The following is a 15,787-nucleotide window of genomic DNA, read 5'->3' as shown; positions in this document are numbered from 1 at the left end:
ATAGACATTGTAATCACCAGCATCTGTGTGGGGGTAAAATTGAAAAAAAACGCTTTCTCTTTGTTTTCGTCTGACCCTTTCATCACTCTTTTCATAATATGAGGAAATGGCTACAGAGAATTTAAAGTACTGTAGACAGCACTCTCTTGCATGTGCGCATGCTTGTATGCTGTGTGCTGTTCTCCCATGGGAACACCTCTAACTGCCCCCCCGCCTCAGCAATACATACACATAGCTGTATGGGATCCTGCTTTCACTGTGGGAGCTGCTGGCTGCTTCAGCAGAGTCAGGAGTGCGCTGGTGGACACCTTAAGGGGTGGAGGAGATGAAGAAGGGGAGGACAGAAGGGAAGGGGGGGAGCAAGTAAAAAGGTCAAAGGGAAACGGTCAACTTGGGTGTTGACTACAAACCTTTATTAGTCTCCTAGCATTGATTACTGATCGTAAGAAAGTGTACACATACATAGATGATCGAAAAGTTTCAAATTTGAGAGGTGTTGTGATAAAATAAATGAATATTTTAAGAATATATTATAAATTAAAATGGCAGTAAAATACTAACTGCTTTTCCTTTGATTAGCTATTAGTTCAGTTAAAATATCTTCAGTGAGATCTATTCTATAGTTGTAATAGAAACTAGACATACTCATATGCTTTAAATATGTGAAATTTTGACAAGCATCCTAAGATAAACCTAAATATAACTTCATACCAATTTGCTTTTGTGAGTCAGCATATAAAGGTGTACCTTCTTTTAGCCAAGAGGTATGGCATCTAAATAGAAACTCTGAGGAAAGCTGTAAGAAAATTTAATTTCATAGGGTGACAAAAATTTTACCCCCCAAAATCCCATTTGATTGTAAGTCCAAATTTTAATAAATTTGATTGCTTAAAGTAAGATATAACTTAAAATGTTGATTTTCTTGATATTTATATTCTCAGTGATTTCTCTCTGAACTTTTCCAGGAATCCATGGGCAAGAGCTATGATGGGAGGGCTTACGTTATTACTGGCATGTGGAACCCCAATATACCAATATTTCTGGCACTTAATGAAGAAACCCCAAAAGGTAAATTTTCTCAGAGGATTCATTATTACTTGCTTTAAATTTTATGTTATGGTCAATGTTGTTTCGCTGCATTTTTTGAAATTCTAGTGCTTATTTAAAGTGAAGTTATTCTCATTTAGATTTTAAAGTTTTTTTTTTTTTTCTTGAGAGATTTTATTTATTTGACAGACAGAGATCACAAGTAGGCAGAGAGGCAGGCAGAGAGAGAGGAAGGGAAGCAGGGTCCCCGCCGAGCAGAGAGCCGATGCGGGGCTTGATCCCAGGACCCTTTGCCCGAAGGCAAAGGCTTTAACCCACTGAGCCACCCAGGCGCCCCTAGATTTTAAAGTTTTTTAATACTTTATGCATTTATGGGGAAAACGTCCACTATTCAAACGAATCTACCTCAAAGGTATGTGAATTAGTTTTATTAGATTACGTAGAAAGTATTTGGTGTTTGTGTTTCATATGTTATCATAGAATTATTTGAGGGCAATGACAGACACAAACAACTGTCCCACCCAGGTGCTCCTGTTTGGTCTTCTATTAAGGGATTATGTACTTTAAACTTTATTTCCTCTATTAAAATAAACTTTCTATAATATTATATTAAAATAATATTCTTGGGGTGCCTGGGTGGGCTTGGTTGGGTGGTCAGCTCTTGGTTCTTTTGAGGTCATGATCTCCTGGGTTATGAGATCAAACCTGTGTGGGGCTCCAATCTCAGGGGAAGCTTGCTTCGGATTTTCTCCCTTTGCCTCTCCTCCCCCTCGTGTGTGCACATGCATGTGTGTGCTCTCTCTCTCAAATGAGTAAGTCTTAAAAAATATTCTTACTCGAAAGATAATGTACTTTATTTTATTTTAAAAAAGATTTTATTTACTTGACAGAGACACACAGCAAGAGAGGAAACACAAGCAGTGGGAGAGGGAGAGGGAGAACCAGGCTCTCCGCTGAGCAGGGAGCCCAACGTGGGACTCGATCCCGGACCCTGGGATCATGACCTGAGCCAAAGGCAGATGCTTAACAACTGAGCCACCGAGGCGCCCCAACATAATATATTTTAAATGTAAAATTATTTCATAAGGCAGAAAAAATACCTGATTTCTAAAATTTCCAAATGATATCCTTGAGATTATAAATTACTCAGAGGATTTATGAATCAGAGTTTGATTTTTTACAGAGGAAGTTGAAGTTCTAGAGATGAAATGTCTTGGATCTTTTTACTAAATTGCCAAGTTGTGTATTCTGTTTTATGTTTTGTGTTATTGTCTCTTAAACTTTGAGGTACTCCCCTTAGACTTTTAAGGCCTGCCAGGGCAAGTACAATGTCTAGAGAATCCTTGTTTCTCTTGAATTGGCAGGTAGAATTTATTTAGAAAGAATGTAATCATTTTTTGTTGAATTTGATATTAATAGAAGTACAGTTGATGTGTATAAATGTTGTATTTTTTTTAAAAAAAAACATTGTTGAAGGTTTCTTCTAATGATGGGCTTATTTGAACTTTAACTGAGAACTAAAAATGCTGGACAAAGTGAATTTTAAAAATACTTCAGAAGTGGGGCACCTGGGTGACTCAGTGGGTTAAGCTTCTGCCTTCAGCTGCTTCCCCCCCCCCTCTCTGACTGCCTCTCTCCCTACTTGTGATCTCTCTCTCTCTGTCAAATAAATAAATAAAATATTTAAAAAAAATATTTCAAAAGTAACAAAGAAATAACGATATTGATTAGCCAAATCAGAGACTGAAAAACCCAATGAGGGGTGCCTGGATGGCTCAGTCAGAGGGTGAGACTCTTATTCTCAGGGTCAAGAGTTCAAGCCCCATTTTGGACATGGAGCCTACTTAAGAAAAAAAAAAAAAGAAAGAAAGAAAAAAAAAGAACCACTCCCCTGCCCACTGAATCTCAAGCAGGGTAAATAAAATAAAACCCATATTTCAACCTATCATGTTGAAACTAAAGAAAACCAATAGACACTAGCCCAGAAGATTCTAGATTCTTATTAAAGGAAGGCTGTGGCCAAGTAAACACTTTAAATAATAACTGAAATTTTGACTGATAGCACTATACTCGTGCCTAAAACTACTTGCCAGGCTCTGATACGGATCTGTAACTGTACAGAACTATTTCATCAGAGCCTTAGTGACTTTCTTGAGCATGTGTTGAGGGGAGAACGAGGATTCCGACGGATCTCCAGGGACTTCCCTTAAATCACACAACATTTAAATATTCATTAAATAGCCTGTTCCAATACAAACAATATAGTGAAGGTTGAGAGTCTCTTCTCATTTGACAGTTCTTTCCATGCAACTCACCAAAGTGAATAATTTCTTCTATCCCTTTTTATAAGATAAAAGGACAAATCCTATAAATTTCTAGAGGCATTCTGGGAAATTGGAAAGATAGTTTTAGTTTAAAAGATATTCTGACTATTTTACCTAATTTTTATATTAAGAACCTGATCCGGGGAAGGAAAATTAAGTTTTCAGAGGTGATTTTGACCATTGATTTAGATAGGGTCATGAGTATTGAGAAACATACTTGGAGAATGTGGTCATCTATTTAATCAAAGCTATAATATAACATTTACAATTAAACACAGAAAGTGACAATCTGATTGGAAAGAACCTTCTTGGGAAAACTTAACAACAAAGCCAGCATGACATACAGTAAATTTCTGCCACAGATAAGCGAGTGTACATGACAGTGGCAGTGGATATGGTCGTCACAGAGGTCGTGGAACCTGTGCGCTTCCTTCTGGAGACAGTAGTACGTGTGTACCCTGCGAATGAGCGGTTTTGGTATTTCAGCAGGAAGACTTTCACGGAGACTTTCTTCATGAGGTTGAAACAGGTAGGGTCTTTTTTTCTTTACTTGTAATAACCTATATATATATTTTCTATTTTTAAAAAATTATTTTTATTAATATATAATGTATTATTAGCCCCAGGGGTAAAGGTCTGTGAATCATCAGGTTACACATTTCACAGTACCCACCATAACACATTTTCTATTCTTTTTTAACACCAAGATAATTTCTTAAGTAGTGATAAAAAGTGACAAAAACTTATCAAATAATCAAGTGATAGAGTCAACCAATAGAATATTTGAAAAATCTACATCTAGGTCATGTAAATTAAAAAAAACCCAGCTCTGTTTAATAAGTATGTACTCTTTTCACTAGAAACTTGTACTATATATCTGTGAAGTATCCACATACTTAAGAGAAATACTGATTTATATGTATAAAACAACATCCTTTTATATATATTTATTTAGAACCAAAAAGACAGGGCACAGAAATAGCATATCTTTATAAAGTTATAATGAAAAAAATTTCCAAGTAACACCTGGGATTAATTTTCATAGTTATTTCTACCAAGATATTATATGAATACATTATGTGACTTATCAGTAAGATCATAAAAGTATTTTAATACTTAATTAACAAAAGTGGAGTTTCTCTGACATCCCCAAATTAGGCAATGTTAGTAGGTAAAAATACATAATTTTTGTTTTGTAGTGAAGGAAGACGGTACTAGTGAAAAATAATTTGGATCGTAATAGGGTGTGTTTTGTGAAATGAGGGTAAAATGCTCTATTTGAGTAATGGAAATCCTTTATATACTATTTAGTACTGCCATTTCCCAAATTTAGTCATGCTTGCTGGTGGATAGGCTGCAATATGTGAAATGTAATGTGGTAAAAGCAAGTACCAGCACAGTGAACAGATAAAGAAGCTGCTTACCCATTTTCATATAAAAAACAAAGTCATTGCTCAGTTAGGCTTCATATACTACATATTTTGAATTACTGTGTTTTTTGGCTTTCATAAAATTATCAGAGTGATGGTTTGATACAACTTTTATTGCTATTTGGATTATTTCTTTTTTTTGTAGCATATTCTAAGGAAGAATATATGAACAGTATTCAAAATATTAGCCTCTTAAGTATCTTTGCATATTTTATTATGGAATATTTTCCTTCCTCCCTCCTTTCTTTTCTTTGCTTTTTTGGTGGCTTAATTGTTCTATCAAAGAATTCACTTTTCATTTTGAACTGAAGGATTATTCAGAGTTGTGTGAGAGCAAATAAAGGCTCTGTATAGAAAGTGGTCATCATTCTTCCCAGTGACCGTTAATAAATTATGATGTGAATTCTTCCTTCTTGAGACCTGATAAAAAGTTAGCTTCTTCCCATATCTATCTATCTATATATCTTCCCATATCTATATATCTGTATACTATATCTATATATCTATACACACACACATTTATGGCAAGGTAAACAAGAGTACTAAGATTTATGTATTTATATACATTTCAAGAATATATCTATTACAGTAGATTTTTATAATTAAATGTATTTTCATATTTTAAAAACTACTGATGTTGAGTGACTGAGTAGCAGGTAGTAAAATATTAAAAATACCGCCCAAGGTCATTTCATGTGATTAAGAAGATTAAATAAGATTTACGTATAATATTCAGCTCTACTAAATGTGAGACAGATGTATTTTTTATGTTAATTTTTTATTGTGAACAATTTTATGCCACAATATTAGAAAATGTAGATGAAATGGACAAAATCCTCAAAAATACAATTTATCTAAATGATGGACGTAGGGATAAATAGAAAATCTGAATTGCCATATGTATAAAATATGTTGAATATGCAATTAAAATTTTTCCTACAAAGTGAACTCAGTCTGAATGCCTTCAAACACCTACACACTTACGAAATACAGACACAAACATGTAAACACACACGCACACACACATGCACATACCAAGCTACACAGGCTTCCCCTGAGAATAGAGAAGGAAGGAATACTCCCTGACCACATTTTATCAGGCCAGAAAATAAATTGACGTGAAAACCTGACGGAGAAACTACAAAATGGAAAAACCACAGTAAACTCTCTCACATGCACTCAGATGTAAATTCCTAAACAAAATATTTGCACACAAGATTCAGTGATTTATAAAATGGATAATTATATATCATTACCATGCAGGTATGGTTTTAAGTTGTTATTTAAGTTCCTGTTAGTTAATGTACAGTGTGATACTAGTTTCAGGTGTACAGTGCAGTGATTCAGCACTTGCTTACAACATCTGGAGCTCATGACAAGTGCACTGTGAGACTGATTTAAGTGAATATCAAATACGAAGAAGGTGGTTTCTAACTTTAGTGGTATAATCTGTGTTCAAGAAGAAGAGTGGAAAGCTGTGGAGACTGAAGGCGTACCTGCCCTGAGCAGAAATAATGAAAAGGAGGAAAATAATTGAAATCTATAGAGTTAAATGAATTATTAAAATTTATATGGATAATTATTGCAAGAATGGAAACTGTAACTTCTTACTGAAAGTCATGCTATGCTGCAGGAGGGCTAAGCTAGTTTTCTTTCAATATTTCAGAGACTAGGTTGTTTTGTGGCTGTTGATAATAATTTGGAGATGTTAGTCTAGACTAGACAACCTTGGTAGAAAGAAGGAGTTACATGAGCATCTAATGCAGTTCAAGGTTACCTTGGAATCTCTGGGCCCAGGCCATTCCTAACGTAAATGATTCTGGGTGACTGCACTTGCTGAATAACCCCAGAACCAGTTCTCTACTCAAACGGATTAGGTCAGATTCCTGGGGCATAATAACCAACCAGATGGGATTTGCTGTATTCTATTCCATTGCTCTTTAGGTCTGTTTTTAGACCAATACCACAGTATGGACCACTATAACTTTTTAGTAATTTTTAAAGTCTGATGTTCTAAGATTTCTGAAGTTTTTCAAAAGTTTTTTTTGTCTCTCATATTTTTTGTATTCTCTTCAGAATTTTAGAAATAATTTGTCAATTTGTAGAAAACAATCCCAATTTTGATTGGGATTGCCTTATATCTATATATCACTTTGGAAAGACTTGCTATATTAACAGCATTGAGCCTTTCCCATATATGCAAAGCCTACAGCTAATATCCTTAGTGGGGAAAAAACCAAAAGTCATTCCCCTAAGGTCAGCAACAAGACAAGGATGTTCACTCTCACCACTTTTATTCAACATTGTATTGGAAGTTCTAGTCACAGCAATCAGACAAGAGAAAGAAAAGACATCCAAATCAGTAAGAAAGAAGTAAAATTTTCACTATTTATATATGACATGATATTCTATATAGAAAATATGAAAGACTCCACCAAAAGCTGCTAAAACTGATAAATTTGGTAAAGTCACAGGAAACAAAACCAGTGTACAGAAATCTCTTGCCTTTCTATATACCAATAATAAAGCAGCAGAAAGAGAAATGAAGAAAACAATCCCATTTACAAATTGCACCGAAAACAAAAGGTTACTTAGCCATAAACCTAACCAAAGAGGTGAAAGTCCTATACTCTGCAAACTATAAACCACTGATGGCAAAAACAGAAGATGACACAAAGAAAAGGAAAGACATTTCATGTGTAGGGATCAGAAGAACAGATATTGTTAAAATGTCTGTACTGTCCAAGCAGTCTACATATATAATGCAATCCCTATCAAAAATACCACCAGCATTTTCACTGAATTAGAATAAACAATCCTAAAATTTGTATGGAACCACACACACACAAAAAAACCCCAAATAGGCAAATCAGTCTTAAAAATGAAAAATGAGGGCGCCTGGGTGGCTCAGTTGGTTGGGCGACTGCCTTCGGCTCAGGTCATGATCCTGGAGTCCCGGGATCGAGTCCTGCATCGGGCTCCCTGCTTGGCAGGGAGTCTGCTTCTTCCTCTGACCCTCCCCCTTCTCATACTCTCTCTCTCTCTCAAATAAATAAATAAAATCTTTAAAAAAAAATGAAAAATGAAGCTGGACACATCAAATTCTAGACTTCAAGTTTTATTACAAAACTGTAGTGATCAAGGGAGTATGGTACTAGCACAAAAACAAACATACGTCAATGAATCAGAATAGAGAGCCCAGAAATAGACCCATGATTACAGGTCAGTTAATCTTTGACAAAGCAGAAAGAATATCCAGTGGGAAAAAGACCATCTTTTCAACAAACAATGTTGAGAAAACTGGGACAGCAATATGCAAAAGAGTGAAACTGGACCACTTTCTCACACCATACAGAAAAAATAAATTCAAAATAGATTAAAGACCTAAATGTGAGAAGTCAAACAATAAAAATCCTAGAAGAGAACACAAGCAGTAATGTCTCTGACATTGACTGTAGCAACTTTTTTCTAGATAGATTCCTGAGGCAAGGGAAACTCAAGCAAAAATAAATTATTGAGACTGCATCAAAATATAAAGCTGCTGCTCAGTGAAGGAAACAGTGAAACTGAAAGGCAGCCTATGGAATGAAAGAAGTTACTTGCAAAGGGGTTAGTATCCAAAATATATAAAGAACTGATACAAGTCAGCACCCCCCAGTAATCCAATTTAATTAAAAATGTGCAGAGGACACAAACATTTTTCCAGAGAAGACATACAGATGGTCAACATACACATAAAAGATGCTCATCCTCATTTATCATCCGTGAAATGCAAGTCCATACTACAATGAGATGTCACTGTACACCTGTCAGAATGGCTAAAGTCAACAACATAGGAAACATTTGTTGACAAGGATGTGAAGAAGGAGGTAACAGGGTTCCTTCTTCTGTTGGTAGGAATCCAAACTGGTATTGAGGTTCTTCAAAAAGTTAAAAATAGAACTGCCCTATGATCCAGCAATCACACTAGTGGGTATTTACCCAAAGAATACAAAAACAGTAATTCGAGGGAATGCAGGCACCCCTATGTTTTCAGCAGGATTATTTGCAGTAGCCAAAATGTGGAAGCAGCCCCAAGTTTCCATCAACTAAGGAACGGGTAAAGAAGAGGTGGTATATATACAGTAGAATATTATTCAACCATAGAATAGAATGAAATCTTGCCATTTGCAACAACATGGATGAAGCTAGACAGTATGATGCTAAGTGAAACAAGTCAAAGACAAATACCATATGATTTCACTTATATGTGGAATTTAAGAAACATAACAAATGAACAAAGAGAAAGGAGAGAGGGAGTGAGACAAACAAGAAACATACTCTTAATTCTGGAGAGCAAATTGATGGTTTCAAGAGGGAAGGTAAATGAGAGGATGGGTGAAATACATTTTGGGTATTAAGGAGTACAGTTGACATAATATGCACCAGGTGATTAAAAGTAAAAACTTAAAACCCACTGTCAAGCCTTCCAGTCAATGGACATGGCATATCACAAGCTATATAGCTTTTCTTTAATTCCTCTCAGCAGTGTTATGCCACTTTTAGTATATGGGTTTTATTCATATTTTGTTACATTTGTCTCCAAGTATTTAATATTTTTATGTGACTAAAAGATACATTTTGTAATTTTAAGTATTTGATTGTTCATTGCTAGAATATAAACATTTGCTTTTTGTATATTGACCTTACTTTCTGCAATCTTGCTAAGTTTGTTTATTAGTTTTTATAAATCCCTGGGTGTTTTTCATATACACTATGATGTCCTCAGTGTATGAAGACAGTTTATATCTTTCTTTCTAATCTGAATGCTTTATTTTCTTTTTCTTGTTTTGCTGAGTGTTGGGTTTTATGAAATATTTTTTTGTGTGCATATATTGAAGTTGTTCCTTTTTTCCTCCATTATTATGCTGAATGACACTGATTCTTTGAATGTTAAGCTAACTTTGCATTCTTCAGGATAAGCCCCAGTTATCCTAATACCATGATGGTATTCATTTTATATATTAGTCATGATAATCTTTTTATATAAAAGCTAGATTTGAATTAGTAATACTTTGTTAATGATTTTTATGTCTATTTTCATGAGAAATATTGGTCTGTGGTTTTCTTGTAATGTCTTTGTCAGATTTTAGTAGTAGCTTAATGTTCTCACAAAATGCATTGGAATTTGTATTTTCTATTTGTTTAAAGAATTTAAGATTATGCTATTTTTTCCTTAAATGTTGGGTAGAATTCACCAGTGAAACCATTTGGGCCTATAGCTTACTTTGTGGGAAGGCTTTTAGTTATCAGTTTAATTTCTTTAGTAGATCCTGTGTTACTTTGTTTATTATTATTTTATTTCTTTTTGAGTTGTGGTGATTTGTATCTCCAAGAAATTTTCAGTTTAATCAAGAATATTGCTTAAAATATTGTCTTATTTTCTTTTTAATGTCTCTAGGATTTGTAGGACCTTCTTTTATTTCTGACATTGGTAGTTTATATATTCTTTCTTCTTTTTTAAATTAGCCTAACTGGAGGTTTATTAATTTTATTGACATTCTTCTCTCAAAAAATCAGTTTTCGATTCACTGTTTTCCCAGTTGTTTTCTGTTCATTCCTTTTGTTTTCTTTGTTATTTCTTTTTTTCCCCTCCTGCTTTGGATTTAACTTTTTTTCTTTTTCTAGTTCTTAATGTAAAGATTAGATCCCTGATTAAAAAAATTTTTTTGATGTCTTTTCATTTTTTTTTTTAAGATTGTATTTATTTATTTGACAGACAGATCACAAGCAGGCAGAGAGGGAAGCAGATAGAGAGGGGGTAAGTAGGCTTCCCACTGAGCAGAGAGCCCAATGTCGGGCTTGATCCCAGGGTCCTGGGATTATGACCTGAGTTGAAGGCAGAGGCTTTAACCCATTGAACCACCCAAGCGCCCCAGCCTTTTCATTTTTAAGGTTATAACTTTACCTGTTACTACTGCTTTAGCTGCAACCGTAAGACTTGATATTTTGTATGTTCATTTGATTTGAAATATTTTCCATATCCTGTATTGTTTCTTTTGTGATATGGGTTGTTTAGAAGTGTATTGATTAATTTCCAAATATTTGTGATTTTTCCAGGTATCTTTCTGCTACTGATAATCTAATTTTGTTTCATTTTGATCAGAGAACATAGTCTGTGTCATTTGAATCCTTTTAAGTTGTTTAACCTTACTTTATGACTTAGTATATGGTCCGTCTTGGTAAATGTTCCAAGAATACTTATAAGGAATGTGTATTCTGCAGTTGCTGAGTGGAGTATTCTATAAATGTCAATTATATTAAGGATTATGAAAGGATTTTTATGTGAAGTCTACTTAGTTATCCATATATTCATTGAGATTTCTCCATTCTTGTTGAAAGTAACAACTACTTCCATGACTATTACTATAAGCAGTAGTGGTGATAGCAACTATATTACTACATGCAGTATGCTGTTCTAAGCATTTTAAAAGTGTTAACGTGTGTCATCCTTGGTACCACCATTGTGGTGTACGTGCCATTATTGTCATCATTTTTCAGATAAGCATTTAGGCACAGGAAGGTTAATAGTTGGTAGATGAGGAATTAAACCTAAGAAGTTTGGCCCTAAAACTTACCCTTGTGAAATGTTTATGAGAAAGGGGAAATATGCTAGTCATCACACTAAAATTGGGAATTTTTTTTTCCTGTGAAAACTTTTCTCTATGAGTCCTCGTCATTTTGTTATATTTTACTTCAACTTGTCTTCTTTACTTGCATTGTCTTTGGCTGTTGACATCACTAATTACATTAGTATTATATGTGAAGAGTTTAGAAATAAGATCTAAAGATTTGTAACATTTGAAACATGGGCAGTGCACTTTATCTCTCTAAGAAAACAGGCTCTTAGCTGCTGAAATGAAGTGATGTATGATTCTGGTCTGGAAAGAGCATACTGCTTATATGGAATCATTTGGAAGCTGTTGCCCAAAAAACGCCTGCTCCAAAACCTTTCTAATACTAATGAACATCTGGTATCTTACTATTTGATGCTATTCCACTGCTTTAAAGATTTGCTACCTGTTAAAATGCCAGCATCCTCAGGAAATAGACCTTAATAACTTTTACCAGTCGTATTTTATTCATTGTTTATGAATTTAATAACCCTCTTTCCTTAGGCTAGATTTTATTAGAGGACTAGGTTAAGAAGTCAAGAGGGCATTCCCAAGTGATGTGTCAAGTGTTAGTAAATTCAGGAGAGAGGGCCAAACCTGTATAATTTATCTTATAGTTTTTCTGAGATGCCAGTACTCATTTTAGAACTGATTTTCAGTGCTTAATTTAGTTTATTAAACATTTATTTAGTGCAAAATGTGATAAGCACTGTGCTAGATGTTGGGGATATGTGAATGAATTAACATATGTTCTCTGTCCTTAAGAAGTAAGAATGTAGTTGTAAAAATATTATATCACTAGGTAATACATGCGACTGTAGAAGTATATGCAAAGTGTAGAAGTCATGTTCACCAATGACACGTTCGACTGAGCTTAGTTTTCCTGGGGTTGTATCTCAGTTTACCATTTCCTGCATGTTTAACCTTAGGCAAGATACTCCTTATCTCTGAAATGTGGAGTTTTATTATACCACCTTATAGAGTTGTTGAAAGAAAACTTTGTTTTCTTTAACTATGATTCACACCACTTGTAACAACAGATGGGTGGGTGTTTTCCCATATCAGTCAATCAGCCAGCTCTGTGGATACCAACTGGGTGTCCTAAAATTCAGTTATGACACTACCTGGAGTTAGCACAGACCCCACAGGTTAAGGGCTCAGTCCCTCTACCCCCAACTTCAGACACCAATTTTAAGTCCAGTTTGACACATTTACTTTTGACTAAGTGGCTTTAAATTGGAGGTTCCCACAGCTCCTCTCCTCGTATTTGATAATTTGCTAGAATGGCTTGCTGAACTCAAGAAAACAGTTTACTTACATTATTGTTTTATTATTAAAGACTATAACTCAGGGGGCGCCTGGGTGGCTCAGTGGGTTAAGCCGCTGCCTTCGGCTCAGGTCATAATCTCAGGGTCCTGGGATCGAGTCCCGCATTGGGCTCTCTGCTGAGTGGAGAGCATGCTTTCCTCTCTCTCTCTCTCTGCCTGTCTCTCTGTCTACTTGTGCTCTCTCTCTGTCAAATAAATAAATAAAATCTTTAAAAAAAAAAAAAGACTATAACTCAGGAGCAGCCAGATGGAAGAGATGCATAGGGCAAGATATGGGGGAAGGGCTGTTTATTGTGGAGATTTCATGCCCTCTCCAAGTCCACCATCCTCCCAGCACTTCCACGTGTTCACCAATCCCTTTTTTTGAACTAGTCCCTTTATTTATGGGTGTTTATGGAGGCTCTGTTATATAGGCATGATTGATTAAATCACTGACCGTTAGTGATTAAATCACTGATCAGCCCCTTTCTCCTGAGGGTGAGTTTGAAAGTCTAATCCCACTGTTGATCACATCCAGCCCTTTCTTCCCCCTAGTCTTCAGGGGTTTTCCAAAACTCACCTCATTAACATAAATTCCAGTGTGGTTGAAATGGACATGTTAGGAAAAGATGCTCCTTTTACCTTTATTGCTCTGGAGTTATTACAGAAAATGGGACAAAATCCAAAATTTTTTTTTAAAGATTTTACTCATTTATTTGACAGAGATCACAAGTAGGCAGAGAGGCAGGCAGAGAAAGAGAGAGGAGGAAACAGGCTCTCCGTGGATCAGAGAGCCCGATGTGGGGCTTAATCCCAGGACCCTGAGATCATGATCATGAAGGCAGAGACTTTAACCCACTGAGCCACCCAGGCTCCCCAAAATCCAAATATTAAAAAAAAAATTTTTTTATTAGTTTCACAGGTAGAATTTAGTAATTCATCAGTTGCATATAATACCCAGTGCTCATGATGTCACATGCCCTCCTTAATGCCCATTACCCAGTGATCCTTTCCCCCACCCACCGCCCCTCCAGCAACTCTCAGTTTGTTTTCTAGAGTTCAGCATCTCTTATGCTTCGCCTTCCTCTCAATTTTCATCTTACTTTATTTTTTCCTTCCCTTCCCCTATATTCATCTGTTTTTTTTTTCTTAAATTCCACACATCAGTGAAATCATATGCCATTTGTCTTTCTCTGACTTATTTCACTTAGCATAATACCCTCTAGTTCCATCCACATCATTGCAAATGGCAAGATTCATTCTCTTTGATGGCTGAGTAATATTCCATATTGTACATAAAATACACACACTCACCACATTTTCTTTATCCATCTGTTGATGGACATCTGGGCTCTTCCTATATGACAAAAAACAAATATTATATCAAAAGATGTTTCTTTCACCTTTATAGTCATGGAGCATTTTTAGGAGCCAGGATTAAGAAATATATGTCTTATTATATCACAGTATCGTAATTGTTATGATAGATAAATAACAGTTCACATAATGCCCTTTAGAATAGTGCTTGTCATCTGGCAAATACTCAGTAAATATTAACTATTGTTATTAATGCTAATTGACTACTTGCTTTCTTCTGTTTTGTATTCTCATTGCGCAGAGTCCTATCAGCCTGAAGTAAGTGAATCAATCAATCAAACAATGAATAACTGGGGTAGGAAAGGTTAGGCTTTTGAAGTATGACAAAGAAAAAGAGAAGGGCATTTCATTTGGAGAAAATAATTTGCATAAATTCATAAAACTGATGCAAGGTGGTCTGCTCAAGAGATGTAGAAAATTAGATATTGCTGAAGCATCAGTGCACTTTACTCTAAATAGGTGATTAGATACTTGCTTAGATACTTAGAGACTTTCCTCAGGTTGGGAGGATTTTAAAAGCTGTGAATGACGGTAGATTGGTAGTTGAGAGAGTTCACTCCGACAACAGTGAACAGGATGTTGATACTGGAGGCAGTAGATATGAAGTGAGTAGGCTATGATGGCCTAAAGATAGGCAGTGTCAAGTGAGGATTGTTGAACAGAGGAATTAGAGAGGCATCAATAGAGTAAAGATGGTAGCATTTGGTGAATTGAGGGAAAACAAGGAGGCTATGATTTTTTCCTTTTTTTAGGATTTTATTTATTTATTGAGACAAAGAGTGCAGGTGAGCATGTATGTGAGTTGGGAAAGGGAGAGAGAATCTCAAGCAGACTCCATTCTGAGCTTGAGGCCCCATATGGGACTCAGTCTAGCCACCCTAAGATCATGACCTGAGCCAAAATCAAGAGCTGGATGCTTGGACACCTGGGTGGCTCAGTTGTTAAGCAGCTGCCTTCAGCTCAGGTTATGATCCCAACGTCCTGGGATCAGGCTTGGCATTGGGCTCTCTGCTCAGCAGAGAGCCTGCTTCACCCTCTCCCACTCCCCCTGCTTGTGTTCCCTCTCTCTCTATCTCTCTGTCAAATAAATAAATAAAATCTTCAAAAAAAAAGAGCTGGACACTTAACCAACTGAGCCACCCAGGTTAGAATTACTTCTAAGTGACTGGGTAGTTGTTGATCCTCTTGATTGAGATAGAGTTCTTGGGAGAAAAGTTATAAAACTGAGTAATATTCCATCATATATATATCTCACATCTTCTTTATCCCAGGACCCTAAGATCATGACCTGAGCTGAAGTCAGACACTTAACCCACTGAGCCACCCAGGTGCCCCTAAAATTAGAGTTTTGAGAAAATCCAGTCTCTTTTTCCTGGATTGAAAGCTACACCTAGTGATACTGCTGAGTGAGCATCTCATCAAAATACAGGGCACTGAACACTTATTATTGCCAACATTTAGAAGAATGACGTAGATAAATTTCAAAGCAAACTAGTTTCTTTTGGCGGAGATGGTATAGTTAAGCATTATGTACAAACTTGTACATAATGCAAGTAGTAGATAAAAAAAATCCTGGAGATCTAATGCACAGCATACTGATTATAATCAACAGTATTGTATTACAGACTTTAAAGTTGCTGAGAGACTAA

General features: G+C 35.7%; 1 protein-coding gene across 9 annotated transcripts in view; it reads left to right on the top strand.

Annotated features, from left to right (window-relative positions):
• Positions 1–15,787, top strand: part of RABGAP1L (RAB GTPase activating protein 1 like) — a 776,623-nt gene that overhangs the window by 137,679 nt on the left and 623,157 nt on the right. For all 9 annotated transcript variants that reach the window (XM_059146060.1, XM_059146061.1, XM_059146062.1 and 6 more), the window contains exons 9-10: positions 966–1,068; positions 3,734–3,900. In XM_059146060.1, coding sequence (XP_059002043.1) covers positions 966–1,068; positions 3,734–3,900 — 270 coding nt within the window. The remainder of the gene's footprint in view (positions 1–965; positions 1,069–3,733; positions 3,901–15,787) is intronic.

Source organism: Mustela lutreola, chromosome 14 (genome assembly GCF_030435805.1).
Source record: "Mustela lutreola isolate mMusLut2 chromosome 14, mMusLut2.pri, whole genome shotgun sequence".
Classification (NCBI taxonomy): Eukaryota; Metazoa; Chordata; class Mammalia; order Carnivora; family Mustelidae; genus Mustela; species Mustela lutreola.
The sequence above is the reverse complement of the archived record's forward strand: the minus strand, read 5'-3'. Positions and strand labels throughout refer to the sequence as shown.